At 43.4% G+C, this 19,471-nt stretch overlaps 1 protein-coding gene across 2 annotated transcripts in view; it reads left to right on the top strand.

Annotated features, from left to right (window-relative positions):
- LOC118394196 (solute carrier family 12 member 4-like) overlaps window positions 1-19,471 on the top strand; it is a 52,923-nt gene that overhangs the window by 19,684 nt on the left and 13,768 nt on the right. For both annotated transcript variants that reach the window (XM_052513431.1, XM_052513432.1), the window contains exons 5-14: window positions 978-1,032; window positions 1,233-1,363; window positions 6,454-6,695; window positions 7,040-7,254; window positions 13,082-13,246; window positions 13,414-13,512; window positions 13,732-13,789; window positions 13,996-14,170; window positions 15,616-15,734; window positions 17,430-17,528. In XM_052513431.1, coding sequence (XP_052369391.1) covers window positions 978-1,032; window positions 1,233-1,363; window positions 6,454-6,695; window positions 7,040-7,254; window positions 13,082-13,246; window positions 13,414-13,512; window positions 13,732-13,789; window positions 13,996-14,170; window positions 15,616-15,734; window positions 17,430-17,528 — 1,358 coding nt within the window. The remainder of the gene's footprint in view (window positions 1-977; window positions 1,033-1,232; window positions 1,364-6,453; window positions 6,696-7,039; window positions 7,255-13,081; window positions 13,247-13,413; window positions 13,513-13,731; window positions 13,790-13,995; window positions 14,171-15,615; window positions 15,735-17,429; window positions 17,529-19,471) is intronic.

The following is a 19,471-nucleotide window of genomic DNA, read 5'->3' as shown; positions in this document are numbered from 1 at the left end:
AGTGTGGCTAGTGAAATTGAACTCAGCTTTCCAAAAAATGTGATTAACCACAGTAAATTCATGATTTAACAAGGGGGGCAAATACTCTGTCACATAGGGCCACGAAGGTTCAGATAATTGTATTTATTAAGGGAAAAAAGCTATCACTTAAACTGAATTTTGTGTTTACTTGGGTTATCTTTGTGTAATATTAAAATTTGTTTGATAATCTGACACATTTATGTGTGACAAATGTGCAAAAAAAATAAGAACTCAGGAAGGGGGCAAATACTTTTTCACAGCAGTACACACATTGTGGATGCACACACAGGCACACTCACATGCATACACACACACACACACGCACACACAGGCACACTCACATGCATACACACACACACACACGCACACACAGGCACACTCACATGCATACACACACACACATGCATACACACACACACACACACACACACACACACACACACACACACACACACACACACACACACACACACACACACACACACACACACACACACACACACACACAAGCATTTCGCTACACTCGCATTAACATCTGCTAACCATGTGTATGTGACAAATAAATTTTGATTTGATTTGACACTGTCTGGCAATGTTAGAAGACCATTGACACACTGTTCTTGTCCACTTGCCAAACCCCCTGTTAAAACTGTGTCACCGGCCAGCCAGTTAACATTACCAGGCTGAATAGAACCCACAGCAGTTTCCACATCCTGCTGTTTACTCCAAAGGACATGTAATATATTTGTGGTTTATGTCTCAACCTTTCCAATATGATTGATGAATTATGTTCAGTTGTCCAATGACAAGTGGTGCCTCTATTGCTAAGTGTGTTTATAATGTGGATAAAGAGCAGAGTGTATTGGTTGATGGGCACAACCTAAAACATCCAGAACTCTCTCATAAAGGCAGACTGGCCTTATTTGATGGTGTTTATATTCTCTCCTGTTTGACAGACAATGCTCACTGCCATATCCATGAGTGCCATAGCTACAAATGGTGTTGTCCCAGGTGAGGGTACAGTACAAGCTTTGAAGACTGAGAATCCAAACTTACATTTTACACTTAAAACACTTTAGTTGTAACAGTTACATAAACATGACATTAAGAAGATAATATCATTTTTTATGACATGACTAACAAATTATCTCACTGTCAGTCTATTCTGACCAGTTTCATCCATGTTAACTCTGTGCTGCTCTCTGTTGTAGCCGGAGGGGCGTACTTCATGATCTCTCGTTCCCTGGGTGCTGAGTTTGGGGGGGCTGTAGGAATCTGTTTCTACCTGGGAACAACCTTCGCTGCTGCCATGTACATACTGGGAGCTATAGAGATCTTCCTGGTGAGTTATCATCTGCTCCCAAATGGCACCCTATTCCCTATTTAGTGCACTACTTTTGATCAGGACCTAAAGTAGTGCAATGTGTAGAGAATATGGTGCAATTTGGGATGCAACCAATATACCGCAGTAAAATAGGTCAATGTACTCAAACATTTTGAGATGGAGTAACTTACATGTAAAAATGGGATCCAAGGGGCGGAGCTAGCATGTTGGAGTGAATGGCTGTGTGTGAGAGGCTCCTGCAACTTCTTTTGCGAAATAATCTAATTTAACCTACTTTATGTCACTTTTTACAACAAACGTTTCTTTCTGATACAAGATTGTAACTTTCTATGTGAAAATGCTGAGTAATAAGCGACCAAAGGACAATAAATCCACAGCGGAGGCCTACTCCCCACTAAACAACAAGACAGACGGCACAGGCAACGTGACACTTACAGAACTTACCTGGGCTTTGGGAGAACTACGTGTTGCTATAGCTGAGGATCTTCAGGCTACTATTGCTGAACTGGACACTATAATCGAGAGCATCATTCGTCACTTCGCAGAGTCAGAGCATTGTGGACCTTGAGAAAGCTTCTGAATTCAACGATGGTAGGATCGACGAGTTAGAGAAGCTATGCACGTCATTGCAGGATAGTGTGCAGAGGCTTTCTGTGAAAGTGGTCGACCTGGAGAGCCGATCCAGACGTAATAACCTTTGTGTTGTTGGTCTGGCAGAGGGGGTGGAGGCGGGCTCTCGCCCCACCGACTTCTTCGCCAAGCTATTGAAGGATGCAAGAGGCAACCGAATGAGGGGCAACCTGTCAAATAAAGGGCACCCATTCCGTGTCCATGAGGATTATACGCCGGATGTGGCAAAGCACCGCGCCGGCTACAGAGATGTTATGGCCAAACTCTACAAACTCCATCTTCGCCCAGCCTTGCTCTTCCCTGCAAGACTAAGAATTACCCCGCCTTCCGGTGAGAAGATTTGTCTCTCCTCGGTTTTGGATGCAGAGAAGTTTATCCGGGAATATACACCAATCCCCTGTACAGGTTAGAGTGCCTTGTATTTGTGTGTTAGGGTCTGCTCATGGACTCGAATCCATACTATACCATAACGGGTGAAACCGTATTAAACGGGCTCAGCAAGGGCTACCGAACATGTAAGACGCTGAGCCGACCAATGGATGGTGGTCAGAGCTCTCATTTAACGTTAAATTCACTTTCATCCCGGCTGTGTTCAGAGCGATGCATATTTGGGAGGCCTTCCAGGTTTGATCATTGACACTTTCGGATGGATATACTTATATTCCCCCATTTTTGTTTTGTTTCGTTATTTATTTTTCAATCCTTACATTATTCTTATTACCATACCAGTTATTTATTGCTTGCATGGGACTGGGGGTGATGGTTGGTAGGAAAGTAGGAAAACCTGCAAAATCGGCAGTGTAAAAAAATCGAATTTATTTGATATACAGGTATGGAGGATCGCTAGGACCACAGTCCACTCACCTTCGCCCTGAGATTGGGTGACATTGTACCAAACGAGAGGATCTGGAGGTTGAATCGTCAGCTCCTCACAGAACCAACATTCTGTGAACATCTTAAAGACCAAATTACATTTTTCTTTGATACCAACGACAACACAGAGTCTTCCCCAGCATTATTGTGAGAAACACTGAAGGCTTATCTGAGAGGCTGTATCATCTCCTTTCAGGCTGCCAGGAGTAGGCAAAACAGGGGAAAACTGGAAGAACTGGAGGGACAAATTCACTTACTGGATAGGGAGAATGCTAGCCATTCATCTATGGAGAAACCAAAAAAATTAACTCTTTCAAATTTGAATATAATCAGATTCTCTCAGCTAAAATTGCTAGATATTTTCTCTATGCCAAGCAAAAATATTTTGAGTTTGGTGACAAACCACACAAATTACTCGCCAGACAACTTCGAAAAAATGTGAGTGATCGAATGATTCACAAAGTTAAATCTGCATCTGGGGAATTACATCAATGACAGATTCCGTCAGTTTTATGATACTCTATATACATCTAAAGTGGATCCTAACCCCTTAATTATGCAAAACTTTTTGGAGGACTGTAATCTTCCTGCCCTGAACCAGGAAGATTCTAACTTCCTGAATGAGGAAATATCTCGAAGAAATTCGAGAAACAATTAAAACTCTAATGAGTGGCAAGACCCCGGGCCCAGATGGATACCCTGGTGAATTCTATAAAACATTCAGCAAAATGCTCTCTCCCGACCTGCACAAAATGTTTGTTCAGGCCAATGAGGATGGAGCTCTCCCTTCTACTTTGGATGAAGCATTCATTACAGTTATAGTTAAGGGTAAAGATCCGGAAGAGGTAGGATCATACAGACCAATATCTCTCCTTAATACAGACCAAAAGATTTTAGCAAAAACTCTGGCTAACAGGCTTAGCACTTTAATTTGAAAATTGGTCCATTCGGACCAGACTGGCTTTATCCCTAACAGAAACTCATTCTTCAATCTCAGGTGCCTCTTCAACATTATGTATTCTCAGAGGTTACCCAACGTGGACCTTGCCGTTATATCTCTTGATGCCGAAAAGGCCTTTGACCAAGTTGAGTGGCCCTATCTATTCAAGGTCCTACAGAAATTTGATATTGGAGATGGGTTCATAAATTGGATCCAGCTTTTATATAGGAACCCCTGTGTGAGAATACTCACTAACCAGGGACAAGGCAGGGTTGTGCTCTGTCGCCTATGCTCTTTGCCCTAATTATCGAACCTCTCGCTCAGGCGATTAGATCTCATGCAGCAATATACGGCTATAATACTAAAGATCCTCTAAATAAGATTTCCCTATACGCAGATGACATCCTCCTCTATGTAACATAACCCCAGGCTAGTATTCCAGCTATTCTTGATGTGATCTATTTATTTGGTAGCTTCTCAGGATACAGAATGAATTGGAACAAGAGTGAGTTAATGCCCATACGGTTGCACAACACCTCCTGGCTAGAACATCTCCCAGTTAAGTTATCTTCAGAAAAATGTACCTACCTAGGAATTGTAGTTACCAAACAATACTCCTTACTATTTAAAGAGAATTTCCCCTCTCTGATGCAAAAACTCAAGGTAAACATACAATTTTGGAGAACTCTCCCAATTTCTCTGCTCGGAAGAATTAATGCCATTAAAATGGTCTTCCTCCCACAACTGCTCTACCTATACCAGAACATCCCAGTATTCATACCTAAATCCTTTCATAAACACCTGGACTCAATTATCAATCCTTTCATCTGGGATTATAAAACACACAGGAGAGGTAAAAAACACCTCTGTAAATCCAAGATGGAAGGAGGATTGTCTCTCCCAAATGTTATATTTTATTACTGGGCCGCTAACCTCAGCGTTGTTACGTTTCTGCTGGATGACGCACTTCCGGCATCCAGCTGGCTTAGTATGGAGCGTGAGGAGTGTCACCCGTTCTCTATTGGGGCTGTGATTTTGTCGCCTGTCAATCTGGAGATGTCACTTTATTGTAACAATCCTATTATACATAGCACAGTCTGAATCTGGAAGCAAATTAAAGTCCACTTTGAGCTTAGACCAATGTCATTCATGCTCCCTGTCGCCAGGAATCCCTCCTTTGCCCCTTCTAACCTTGATAACACCTTTGAGCGATGGGGAGAGTTGGGGATAAGTACCATAGGGGATTTATATATAGAAGGGACATTTGCTTCCTTTGAGTTGCTGAGGGAAATTTATAATCTTCCCAGAAGTTATTTTTTCAGATACCTACAAATTATAGACTACGTTAGAAAACACCTCCCAACATTTGGGAATGCTAAACCTTCCATGTTTGACGGATGCATAAAAATATGCCCCACCTCAGACAAACTGATATCGCGTCTATATGATGCTTCTCAATCTGTTAGCACACCTTCTATAGATGCCATTAAGGCCAAATGGGAGGAAGAACTAGGGACTGACATCTCGGTGGCAGACTGGGAAGAGAGCTTGGAGTATATTCACACATGCTCCATTAACTCCAGACATCGTCTCATACAATTCAAGGTATTACACAGATTACACTATTCCAAGATTATGCTCCAAAGGATATTTCCTGATACATCCCCTATGTGTGACAAATGTCAGGCTGCGCAGGGTACACCACTCCACTGCTTTGCCCTATGCTCTAGCTTGCATGGTTATTGGTGTGGAATTTTTGGGATCCTCTCTGAAGTTTTGGAGACTTCAATACACCCAGACCCCAGACCCCAGACCCGCTTCTGATAATCCTGGGAGTGTCTGAGTCCCTAAATGGATTAACCAACCCCCAAAAACAACTAATCTCTTACGGTCTCATTTCGGCAAAAAAACTAATCTTGTTGTTTTGGATAAGGAGCGAAGTGCCCTCTACCAAATTATGGCTCAGTGAATTGGCAAACACTCTACACTCAAGAATTAGATATATTCTGAACAATGAATTATCAACATTTGTTCAAATCTGGCAGCCTTTCCTCTCCTACTTGGACGAGTCAGCGCTGTAAATTTGTACTTATTAACGCACTCACAATTGTAATAATTTAATCTACATTAATCTATGTGCTGGCCCCGCCACCTGAGCAGTTGGGGGGGAATATGGGGCAATGGGGGGGTTACATCTACCCTCTTTCTTTCTACATGTCCTTGTTCTGTATGTCTTGTTTTGTATTATTTGTTTTGTACCCAGAACTCTGGGTCTTGTTGTTCCTGTCTGTTATTTTATGTTTAGATAAGAATTGTATACCTGTCTTGTATACCTGTACACCATTCTTGTGTGTGTTCAATAAAAACATATTTGAAACAAAATGGGATCCAATAACATTAGCTGAACATACATTTGATCCACATAATGTTGCTGTTGTAGACTGTAGTATATGACTGATAGTCGTATATATATTTGGATTACTCAAAATACATTTAAAGTCAAAGGCTTCTGTTCTGCTCTTACTTTATAGTGAGTTGTAGAAGCCATTATAAGTGCATTATGAATGCACATATAAGGTATTAAATGTGTGTGTTTTACAGAAAGTGTACCTAAATTAATTATGTTGTCATTGTCCTCCCCCAGAAATACCTGGTTCCCCAGGCGGCCATCTTCCACGCCAGCGACCACCACGGGGGCGACAGTGCCATCCTCAACAACATGAGGGTGTACGGCACCATCTGTCTCAGCCTCATGGCCGTGGTGGTCTTTGTGGGGGTGAAATATGTCAACAAGCTGGCCTCTCTCTTCCTGGCCTGTGTCATCATCTCAATCGTCTCCATCTACGCCGGGGCCATTAAGTCCGTTTTCCAACCGCCCGACTTTTCGTAAGGCACTGGGGATTTTTTAAACTTCTTTGTCTAAACAGGAAATGGGGATAATGGTATAATTGATGTGGATTTAATTTGGTGTTAATGATCAGTTTGTCCCTGACGGAAGCCAAAACACTTTCTGTTCCACTGGCTGGAATGGTCAAGGGAGATATAATTGTATTTCCATTGTTGAACGTTGTCCTAAAGATCTAGCTACTGTACACATACTGTAAATGTTTTTCAGTGTAGCTATAATATAGCTAATATCTGATCTAAAGTAGAGTGAAAACACACATTATCATGACATGTTATCATCACTCTGTTGATAATCAGAAGCAATAATATTCCTCTTTCTCCAGGATCTGTATGTTGGGTAACAGGACACTGATGAGAGATCAGTTTGACGTGTGTAGTAAGACGGTTCTAGAGGGCAATGTGACTGTACCTAGTCAGCTGTGGAGGAACTTCTGTAGCTCTGGCAACATGAGTAGTCCTCAATGTGACGACTACTTCAACCAGAACAACGTTACAGAGATACAGGGAATACCAGGACTGGCCAGCGGCATCATCAGAGGTAAAGACCAAAGTCAGAGGATGGACCATAGTTGTAATGATATGGCTATTACCACACTCCTGGGTCTAGGATACAGATCTAAGATCAGCTTCCCCCTCCCACTGTCCTTACCTTAACCATTAGTGGTGGGAAATGTATAACTGACCCAAGATTAGCATCTGGGGGCAGCTTCACCCTATTACTATAGCCAATGGGGGCCAACCAGCTAGGGGGCAGCAGAGCCACATCCACATCCACTTGTATTTGTTTTTATTTGCTTTACCTTTATTTCATCAGGTAGGCTAGTTGAGAACCAGTTCTCATTTACAACTGCGACCTGACCAAGATAAAGCAAAGCAGTGTGACACAAACAACAACACAGAGTTACACATTTAATAAACAAACATGCAGTCAATAATACAATAGAAAAGGTCTATATACAGTGTGTGCAAATGAGGTAGGATAAGGGAGGTAAGGCAATAAATAGGCCATGGTGGGGAAGTAATTACAATATAGCAATTAAACACTGGAGTGATAGATGTGCAGTAGATGAGTGTGCAAGTAGAGATACTGGGTTGCAAAGGAACAAAATAAATAACAGTATTGGGATGAGGCAGTTGGATGGGCTATTTACAGAAGGGCTAAGTACAGGTGCAGTGATCTGTGAACTGCTCTGACAGCTGGTGCTTAAAGTTAGTGAGGGAGATATGAGTCTCCAGCTTCAGTGATTTTTGCACTTCGTTCCAGTCATTGGCAGCAGACAACGGAAGGAAAGGCGGCCAAATAAGGAATTGGCTCTGGGGGTGACCAGTGCGATATACCTGCTGGAGCGCATGCTATGTGTGGGTGCTGCTATGGTGACCAGTGAGTTGAGATAAGGCGGGGCTTTACCTAGCAAAGACTTATAGATGACCTGGAGCCAGTGGGTTTGGCAATGAATATGAAGCGAGGGCCAGCCAACGAGAGCATACCGGTCGCAGTGGTGGGTAGTATATGGGGCTTTGGTGACAAAACTGAAGGCACTGTGATAGACTGCATCCAATTTGCTGAGTAGAGTGTTGGAGGCTATTTTGTAAATGACATCGCCAAAGTCTAGGATCGGTAGGATGGTCATTTTTTTCGAGGGTATGTTTGGCAACATGAGTGAAGGATGCTTTGCTGCGAAATAGGAAGGCGATTCTAGATTACATTTTTGATTGGAGATGCTTAAAGTGAGTCTGGAAGGAGAGTTTACAGTCTAACCAGACACCTAGGTATTTGTAGTTGTCCACATATTCTAAGTCAGAACCGACCAGAGTAGTGATGCTGGACGGGCAGGCAGGTGTGGGCAGCGATCGGTTGAAGAGCATGCATTTACCGTCATTTCCGGACTATAAACTGCTACTTTATTCCCACACTTTGAACCTCGCGGTTTATACAATGACGCGGCTAATTTATGGACTTTTCCCGCTTTCACAAGATTCATGCCGCCAAAAAACTGAGCACCGTCACATAATGTGACGTAATTCGAGCTCGCTCAAACTTCCCATCATTCTGATTACGGTAGTAATTTTGTCACCCTCATCATGGCAAAGACACAGAGAAATGCATATGATGCAGCTTTCAAGTTGAAGGCGATCGATCTGGCTGTTGGAAAAGGAAATAGAGCTGCTGCATGGGAGCTTGGCCTTAATGAGTCGATTATAAGACTTTGTAAACAGCAGCGTGAGGAACTGACTCAGTGCAAAAAGACAACAAACCTTTCAGAAGGAAAAAAAGCAGATGGCCCAAAGTATTTGCAGCCACTAAATCGTGCATTTAAGGTGGCGCTCCGTGTTCAGTGGGAGGCTTGGATGACAAGTGGGGAGAAATCCTTCACTAAAACGGGCCGCATGCGAAGAGCAACTTATGGTCAAGTCTGCCAGTGGGTCCTGACAGCTTGGAGCATTGTCAAAAAATCCACTATCATCAACGGGTTTCGAAAGGCTGGACTGCTGCGTGTTGAAGGGGCAGCATGAGCTCAGCGGGGTATTTGCCTCCGGATGAAAGTGACGAGAGCGACAATGAAAACGATCCAACATCGGATGAAGCAATTCTGAGGCTATTCAACTCCGACACCGAAGGAGATGACTTCAGTGGTTTCAGTGCACAGGAGGAGGAAGATAGTGACCAATAACTTTACTGGTAGGTTTAATTTTTGTTACAAGCCGTGTTTCGTTAAAGCCTATTTATTTTTGTTAAAGCCTATTTATTTTTGGTACAAAGCCTATTTATTTTTGGTGTTTTCGTTTAAAGGCTGTGTAAAGTTCATTTGTTTATGTACAAAATACATATTTTTTAATAATTCAGTGGGTGCGGTTTATATTCGGGTGCGCTTAATAGTCCAGCAATTACAGTAGTTTTACTTGCATTTAAGAGTAGTTGGAGGCCACGGAAATAGAGTTGTATGGCATTGAAGCTCATCTGGAGGTTAGTTAACACCGTGTCCAAAGAAGGGCCTGAAGTATCCAAAATGGTGTCGTCTGCGTAGAGGTGGATCAGATAATCACCAGCAGCAAGAGCGACATCATTAATGTATACATGGAAAAGAGTCGGCCCGAGAATTGAACCCTGTGGCACCCCCATAGAGACTGCCAGAGGTCCGGACAACAGCCCCTCCGATTTGACACACTGAACTCTGTCTGAGAAGTAGTTGGTGAACCAGGCGAGGCAGTCATTTGAGAAACCAAGGCTGTTGAGTCTGCGATAAGAATATGGTGATTGACAGAGTCGAAGCCAGCTGCACAGTATTGTCTCTTATCATGATATCGTTTAGGACCTTGAGCATGGCTGAGGTGCACCCATGACCAGCTCGGAAACCAGATTGCATAGCAGAGAAGGTACGGTGGGATTCGAAATGGTCGGTGAACTGTTTGTTAACTTGGCTTTCGAATACCTTAGAAAGGCAGGGTAGGATAGATATAGGTCTGTAGCAATTTGGGTCTAGAGTGTCTCCCCCTTTGAAGAGGGGGATGACCGCGGCAGCTTTGCAATCTTTGGGGATCTCAGGTGATACGAAAGAGAGGTTGAACAGGCTAGTAATAGGGGTTGCAACAATTTTGGCGGATAATTTTAGAAAGAGAGGATCCAGATTGTCTAGCCCGGCTGACTTGTAGGGGCTCAGATTTTGCAGCTCTTTCAGAACATCAGCTATCTCAATTTGGGTGAAAGAGAAATGGAGGAGGCTTGGGCACGTTGCTGTGGGGGGTGCAGGGCTGTTGACCGGGGTAGGGGTAGCCAGGTGGAAAGCAAGGCCAGCCGTAGAAAAATGCTTATTGAAATTCTCAATTATCATGGATTTATCGGTGGTGACAGTGTTTCCTAGCCTTAGTGCAGTGGGCAGTTGGGAGGAGGTGCTCTTATTCTCCATGGACTTTACGTGTCTCAGAACTTTTTGGAGTTAGTGCTACAGGATGCAAATTTCTGTTTGAAAAAGCTAGCCTTTGATTTCCTAACTGCCTGTATATATTGGTTCCTAACTTCGTTGAAAAGTTGCATATCGCAGGGGCTATTCGATACTAATGCAGTACGCCACGGGATGTTTTTGTGCTGGTCAAGGGCAGTCAGGTCTGGAGTGAACCAAGGGCTATATCTGTTCCTGGTTCTACATTTTTTGAATGGGGCATTTAAGATGGTGAGGAAAGCACTTTTAAAGGATATCCAGGCATCCTCTACTGTCGCAATGAGGTCAATATCCTTCCAGGATACCCGGGCCAGGTCAATTAGAAAGACCTGCACGCTGAAGTGTTTTCGGGAGTGTTTGACAGTGATGAGGGGTGGCTGCAGACCCATTATGGATGCAGGCAATGAGGCAGTGATTGCTGAGATCCTGGTTGAAGACAGCAGAGGTGTATTTGGAGGGCAGGTTGGTTAGGATGATATTTATGAGGGTTCCCGTGTTTATGGATTTGGGGTTGTACCTGGTAGGTTCATTGATAATTTGTGTGAGATTGAGGGTATCAAGCTTAGATTGTAGGATGGCCGGGGTGTTAAGCATGTCCCAGTTTAGGTCCCCTAAAAGCACGAGCTCTGAAGATAGATGGGTGCAATCAATTCACATATGGTGTCCAGGGCACAGCTGGGGGCAGAACGTGGTCTATAGCAAGCGGCAACAGTGAGAGACTTGTTTCTGGAAAGGTGGATTTTAAAAGTAGAAGCTCAAATTGTTTGGGCACAGACCGAGATAGTAAGACAGAACTCTGCAGGCTATCTCTGCAGTAGATTGCAACTCCGCCCCCTTTGGCAGTTCTATCTTGTCGGAAAATGTTATAGTTAGGGATGGAAATTTCAGGGTTTTTGGTGGTCTTCCTAAGCCAGGATTCAGACACGGCTAGGACATCCAGGTTGCCAGAGTGTGCTGAAGCAGTGAATAAAACAAACTTAGAGAGGAGGCTTCTAATTTTAACATGCATGAAACCAGGGCTTTTACGGTTACAAAAGTCAACAAATGAGAGCGCCTGGGGAATGGGAGTGGAGCTAGGCACTGCAGGGCCTGGGTTAACCTCTACATCACCAGAGGAACAGAGGAGGAGTAGGATAAGGATAAGTATAAGAACTGGTCATCTGGTACGATCGGAACAGAGAGTAAAAGAGAAGGTTTCTGGGCACGGTGTAATAGATTGTACAGACAAAGGTATGGTAGGATGTGAATTACAGTGGATGTAAACCTATGCATTGAGTGACGATGAGAGAGATATATTTTCTCTGGAAACATAATTTAATCCAGGTGAGGTCACCGCATGTGTGGGAGGTGTAACTAAAGAGTTAACTAAGGCGTATTGAGCAGGGCTTGAGGCTCTACAATGAAATAAGGCTATAATTACTAACCAAAACAGCAATGGACAAGGCATATTGACATTAAGGAGATGCATGCGTAGCCGAGTGACCATTGAGTAGCTGGGCGGGCTGGAGACACGGCGATTCAGACAGCTAGCGGGCCGGGCCTAGCAGGCTAGCAGAAGGGCCTTAGAGGGACGTTGTGATGGAAGAAGTCAGTTGTAGCCCCTTCATACGGTTACGTCGGCAGATCAGTCGTGATGGATCAGCAGGGCTCCGTGTAGAAAAGGGTCCAGGCCAATTGGCAAAATAGGTATTGTAGCCCAAGGAGTGGCTGATGAACCTCTTCAGCTAGCCGGGCTAATTGTTGCTTGCTTCGGGACAGAGACGTTAGCCAGGAGAAGGCAATCAGATAGCCGCAAGATAGCTGCGATATTCCAGGTGAAGAGGTTCAGAGGTTGCGGTAGGAATCTGGGGATATGGAGAATAAGAAGTCCGATACGCTCTGGGTTGAATCGCGTTGTGCATCACTGGCAGGAGTTGTCCAGGCTAAAGGTTAGCTGATGACCGCTAGCAGTGGTTAGCTGACTACTAGCTAGTAGCTAGTTAGCTTCTGTTGGGGGTTCTGGTTCTGAAGTAAAGAAAATAGCAAATCAATACCACATTGGATGAGGTGGGTTGCAGGAGAGTATGTTGAAGTTTGGGTTAAGAAAAATATTTTAAAAATATATGTGAAGAAAAAAATATATAAAAAGATATATACACAGGACAGGACGACGACAAAAGACGCCTGACTGCTACGCCATTTTACAATAGTGATGACATGTAATTACAGTAAAACATAGACTTTGTGTACAACATGTTTGTAGTGATTTAGCTATCTAAAAGGTGAATATATATACTTTGTAAAACATTTTCTGTTATTATAACAATAATTTGTGATGTTGTAGAGCTTTGGGTGTTTTCGTGCCGTTAGGTGGATGCCATTATGTTGCTTACTTTGTGGATGGGATGCTAGCATTTCTATAAACTTGGTTCCTGATGCATGTTTTAGATAACATGTGGGGAGACTACCTGGAGAAGGGTCAGATCTTGGAGAAGGCAGGTCTGCCCTCAGTAGACGTCCACGGGGCTGTGGAGAGCATCGGCCTGTACGTCTCAGCTGACATCGCTACCTCCTTCACCCTCCTGGTGGGAATCTTCTTTCCCTCCGCCACAGGTACGACCTGGCAACCCAGATCCATAACTGGCAACCCAGACCATGAACTGGCAACACCAGACCAATAATCCCAGCTGGCAACCCAGAGACATTTTTGTTCACTGATTGGTCAACATTCTGAGAGTTGTCAGTAACTGATGCGTGTCCTTCATGACCCTGTACTGTAGGTATCATGGCAGGCTCCAACAGATCAGGAGATCTGAAAGATGCTCAGAAGTCCATCCCTATTGGAACCATCTTGGCTATAACCACTACTACCCTTGTCTGTATCCTTTCATGGAGTCAATAGTAAAATCAAATCAACATGTATTTGTCACGTGCACAGGATACAGCAGGTGTAAATGGTACAGTGAAATGCCTCTACTTGCAAGCTCTTCCTCATCCATATCAATAGGCAGTGTTCTCCACAAGTTGTTCAATGTCTAGATGCATCTGTCTTCCATACTGCATGCGTTTCTGTGTGTTCCTTAACATCCTATCATCAGATTTCAGCTCTGTGGTTCTGTTTGGGGCCTGTATTGAAGGAGCGGTCCTAAGGGACAAGTAAGTGAACTTGTCTGTAGCATTAGGCCACATCTTTGACATCAAAAGATACATTCAGGTCCAGACAATAGCCTGTCTGCTTCTCAAGAACATACAGTACAAGCTTGTAATTATATTTGTTGGTATGGCAAAGCACTTCAGATGCTGTGTTTGTTGGTATTGATAATGGCCCCGCTAACAGGTCCATGTCCTCTCCTGTCTTGTAGGTTTGGGGATGCAGTCAGTAAGAACCTGGTTGTGGGGACTCTGTCCTGGCCTTCCCCCTGGGTCATCGTGATTGGCTCATTCTTCTCCACCGTGGGGGCTGGACTACAGTCCCTGACCGGCGCCCCTCGTCTCCTACAGGCCATCGCCAAGGACAACATCATCCCCTTCCTCAGGGTAGGCCCAGCCACAGGTAGCCTAGAGGTTAAGAGCATTGGGTCAGTAACTAAAAGGTTGCTGGTTCAAATCCCAGAGCTGACTAGGTAAAAATATGCCCATGTGCTCTTGAGCGAGGCACTTACCCTAATTGCTCCTGTAAGTTGCTCTGGATAAGAATGTATGCTCAAATGTAAAAAAATCATACACTGGCTATCAGTGCCCTTCCTTATGGCTTTGTGGGTGGAGCTGTATTGTACATACAAACTGTGTAATTCCTATACAATGCAAAGCATCTAGTGGCCTGAAAAACACAGCCATAATTTAAGGTTTCTCTAGCTGCCACCACTGTTTGTACACATTGCTTGATACATTGCTCGGCTCTAAGCCCATGTATGTTCACAGTGGCCCTACTATTAGATACATTATGATACACAACTAAAAACTACAGTGAACAAGAGAGATAGAGTTGTGGTTGTCTTTGCTTACTCATTTGAATGAAGCTGAACATAGAAGTTAATTTGCATTCCCACATGTAAATTATTGTTGGTAGAAGAGGATTAGCTATATAAAAGAAGGGCATTATGTAACCCTGTTATAGGATCAGGTTAAGCGACCATGAAAATTATTGTAAAAAAACTGGCCTAGGACCAGTACTTAGAGGCCCAATACACCCGTTTTTCAATCAATAACAAATCATTACTCAGTAACAATTAAGTACCTTACAATAATAGTTTTCCATTAAAGTCAACAAAAATAGATTTTTTAGCAAAAACATTTTTCTCAAGCAAGAATTTAGACAGGACTTTCTGGGAGTGGTCCAAGTGGGGAGGGGAAAACTGAAAACTAGCTGTTATTGGCAGAGAGGTTGGAACCCTATTTGTTATTGGTCTTTTAAAGTTTCACTATGCAGAAATCGCTCCGCCAATTTCCTGGTTGCAAAAATTCAAATAGTTCACCTAATTTCAGTTTATGTGATAAAACAAGCACACGTATAGTGTAGAGAATCATTGTACCATCTAAACCGTTGTGAAATATATTTTCAATAACCAAACATATATTGTATTTTCAGCTGTTTGAAGCTGGTGTACAAAACTGAAAGTAAAAGATGCAAAGACAAAATGTAAGAACTGGAAGCATAGAAATAGTGCACATAGAACACATTTACCGCTTGTTAGATTTGCTTTCAACGTGAATGACGAATCTATAACTATAATCTATAACAAATGTTTTCACATTCCACCTTTACAGTGTTAGTTTCATCAGCTGTTTTACAATCTGATATGTAAACACAGTGAAAAATTGAATTTTGACTGCACTGGGCCTTTAAGGCCGCTCAATCCATAAATGATCGGTCCCATTGGCTACAATACAACAATCAGCCTGAAATAAAACAAATAAAAAACAAACCATCACAAAAAAATAATGTATTTCTAAAGTGTATACTTTTTTATTTTCTGGTGCAGGTGTTTGGTCATGGCAAGGCCAATGGGGAGCCAACCTGGGCACTGTTACTGACAGGGCTCATCGCTGAGCTGGGCATCCTCATAGCCTCTCTGGACATGGTGGCCCCCATCCTCTCCATGTGAGTCACACACACACACACATGTACGAAACAGACTAAACACACACATATGCATGCAGACACATCAAACATGATTATTTAAAAGCAGGCAAATAGGGATGATTTCAAATCATATGTTGGGTGAACTTGCTGAACTTGGGGCCTCCCGAGTGGCGCAGAGGTCTAAGGCCACTAGAGATTCTAGGTTGCAGCCGGCTGTGACCGGGAGACCCATAGGGCGGCGCACAATTGGACCAACATTGTCTGGGTTAGGTTAGGGTTTGGCCGGCAGGGATGTCCTTGTCCCATTGCGCACGAGAGACTACTGCGGCGGGCCGGACGCAGTGCACGCTGACACGGTCGCCAGTTGTACGGTGTTTCCTCCGACACATTAGTGTGGCTGGCTTCCAGGTCAAGTGGGCATTGTGTCAAGAAGCAGTGCGGCTTGGTTGGGTTGTGTTTCGGAGGACGCACGCCTCTCGACCTTCGCCTCTCCCGAGGCCGTACGGGAGTTGCAGCGATGAGACAAGACTGTAACTACCAATTGGGTACCGCAAAATTGTGGAGAAAAAGGGGTAAAAATAAAATAAAAAATGAATTGCTGAAATTACTCCCATCAGCCAAAGTCATGTATTTTACATGTGAGAAAACAGACTCTTGATGACTCTACTTCCCTTCTCAAACACTGCTATTAAACCATAAACCATTTTAAACCATAAACATCTCACAGATGTTTAAAAAACATTATGGTCCTCTGAGGAGTAGTTTGGGCGGCAGGTAGCCTAGCGGGGCCAGTAACTGAAAGGTTGCTGGTTCAAATCCATGAGCTGACTAGGTAAATAATCTGTTCATGTGCCCTTGAGCAAGACACTTAACCCTAATTGCTCCTGTAAGTCACTCTGGATACTAAAATATACTTTAATCAAATCACTTGCATTTTAACAACCACTTCACAAGTGAAACACCTCATTCCAGCCAGGCACTCTGTACACAATCAGCACAGATGACTTTGTGTGGAAGGTCACCAAGTGCAGTGGTTCACAAACTGTGGGTCCAGTTATGTTATATATATATTAAGGAACTCAGTCCGGCTTTTAAATTACTGTTGAAAGTTATAATAGTAGAATGCATAAGGTCACATTTTGAAATTGGGTAGTGCATCATCAGTATTCCTCTTGTCATGTCAGTCATTAGCTGAAATGGGCTAGTTGATCTGGACATTTCTATTTATAACATGTCAGAAATGTCCAGATCAACTAGCCCATTTCGGCTAATGTTTTTTAGCCCATAGATTTTGTAATAATGTTCGAGTCACACAAATATCACATGAATACACATTAGACATGGCATAATGTATAGAACTGTAGGAAATAAGCTGAAAAATATTCTCTATGTCAATAAGAGGGGTGTGAACAGTTTGTGTCATGAACAGTGCTTGTGCCCATAGAAATAGACATTGTGCACATGCTGGATGTTCCTCAATGCTGGAAGGGGGGCCTGAGTGAAAAAGTTTAGGAACCCCTGACCTAGTGCACTTTCTTGTGCTTCTGTGTTTTGCCATCAGTTGAGATGTATTTTAGCAGACTACCAGGCCTATACATCCTGCAACAAGTACATAACTGCAAAATGAATATATTGTAATTCCATATCAATATTTAAATGACTAAATCAGTTTGGACTGAATTACATTTTGTGGTGTGTGATTTTTTTCTACAGGTTCTTCTTGATGTGCTATCTGTTTGTGAACTTAGCCTGTGCTGTGCAGACTTTACTACGGACACCAAACTGGAGGCCTAGGTTTAAATATTACCACTGGTAAGTACAGTACAGGTGTATGTGCGTGGCTGTGTATCCGTGCATACTGTATGTGAGCGATGTAACACTCATTTGTATATGCGTGGGTGTTGGGTACACTTTCACTCCATTTGAATAATCTACTTTGCTTTCTCAGGTGACATATTGGGAAGCTTATCATAATATCCTGTTGACTGACTGGAGGACTTTATGCAGACTCCAGCTATAGAGGCATTTTGTTCTCTGGTGTTCTGATGGTAACCTAGAAAGAAGGAACTTCACTGTAATAAGCTTCAGTAGCTGAACAAGTATAGCACCTGTCGTGGAAATTCACAACTCAAACTCAGTGTAAAGGAATCAATCTTTATTATCACGACCGGAGAGGTTCACATTCTCAATCCAAGTTTTATGAAAACTCTGAAATGGGCTTTCCCTCTCAGTCCTTTTATAGTGCTATACAAACAAGTCATATAAGCATGATTTACATTATTCATTATTAACATTGGTTCCTGCATGTGACTGAAAAGGCTTTTTCTCTCAAAGTTGGGACCTTGAAACTGAGATACTCCTTTTGGTTCCCAGAGCAATGTTCTGGGCGTTCTCCCAATTGGTCTGAGGAGGAGGTTACAGCCATTCCATCAGTCCTCTTGGTTATGAGGGCCCAGCAGGGTTCTCCTTCTCCAATTACCATCTATTTCTGGGCCACTACTCCGGGCCTGCGTTGGTCCCTTTGGCTCAGGACTCATCTCACCTTCTTCTGCACTACTCCAGGCCTGTGTTGGTCATTTTGGCTAAGGACTCATCTCACCCTCTGTCACCCTCTGTCAGGTTTCCACAGTGGAGATGGTCAGAAGAACTTGGTATGGCACTCTCCAACAGAGGTCCTTCCAACTCTCGCTCCTGAAGTCTTTGACCACCACAAAATCACCTGGGTTGAAATAGTGCTCAGCTCCACCTGCCAAGTTCGGCAAAGACACCTTCACCCGGGGGAAAAGTCTCTTAAGAACACTGTTAAGGGTGACACAATTCTCAACCATGTCTTCCTCAATTTCTTGCAGGGACAACCTGTTCTTGAGAAAAGGTGTATTAGTCATCCTCGTGGGATGGCCAGTCAGCACCTCGTGTGGAGAGAGACCAGTGACTGTGTGGGATCTGCTCCTCATACTCAGTGCCAATAGAAGCACCTTTACCCATGTCAGGCTTGTTTCACCAATTAGTTTAAACAATTTTGTTTTCAGAGTTTGGTTCAACATTGTTAGTCATGCAAATCAAACATTGTACAACCCCACCACCAGAGAAATGTCCTGCAAGCACAGTAAAACCTACTGTACACCAATATCAGCCCCCCGCACCTCTCTGATTCAGAGGGGTTGGGTTAAATGCGGAAAACACATTTCAGTTGAATGCATTCAGGTGTACAAATGACTAGGTATCCCCCTTTCCCTTATTTATTCATTTATTTACACGATCCACCATCCCTCTTTTTGACCATGTGACAATTTGGCAAGGAATTGGAAAGTACAGCGGGGCATGGCTGGTCTGCTCCACTCATCCAGCCATACACCCGAGGCGTCCTTCTCTGATGCATCAGCCGTTGCCTGCAGAGACATTAACAGAGAAAGGGTTAGTGGAAGCGGGAACTGCTGCCATGTGAAGGAGGGGGAAACAGAAGAGGAATCAGCCAATTTAGCAGCGCGGTCAGCGTTAGTGTTCCCCAGAGGAATGTTGTCATTAGAGGAAGAATGCGCCTGACTCTTGATTACAGAAACAGAGGAGTGCAACTGGACCGCCTCTAAGAGAGACGAAACAAGATTACTTTGTACAATCTCTACTTTGTGCAATCTCTACTTTGTGCAATCCTCTACAATGTTCCAAAATCATGCACAACACCGAACTCAGATCTACTATCAGTGTAAATGTTAACTGAGCAAAATATAAGCTATAGTCAAGCCAAATAGTTCTGC

Source organism: Oncorhynchus keta, unplaced genomic scaffold, assembly GCF_023373465.1.
Source record: "Oncorhynchus keta strain PuntledgeMale-10-30-2019 unplaced genomic scaffold, Oket_V2 Un_scaffold_1109_pilon_pilon, whole genome shotgun sequence".
In the NCBI taxonomy this organism is placed as follows: Eukaryota; Metazoa; Chordata; class Actinopteri; order Salmoniformes; family Salmonidae; genus Oncorhynchus; species Oncorhynchus keta.
This window is presented reverse-complemented; position numbering and strand designations above follow the sequence as displayed.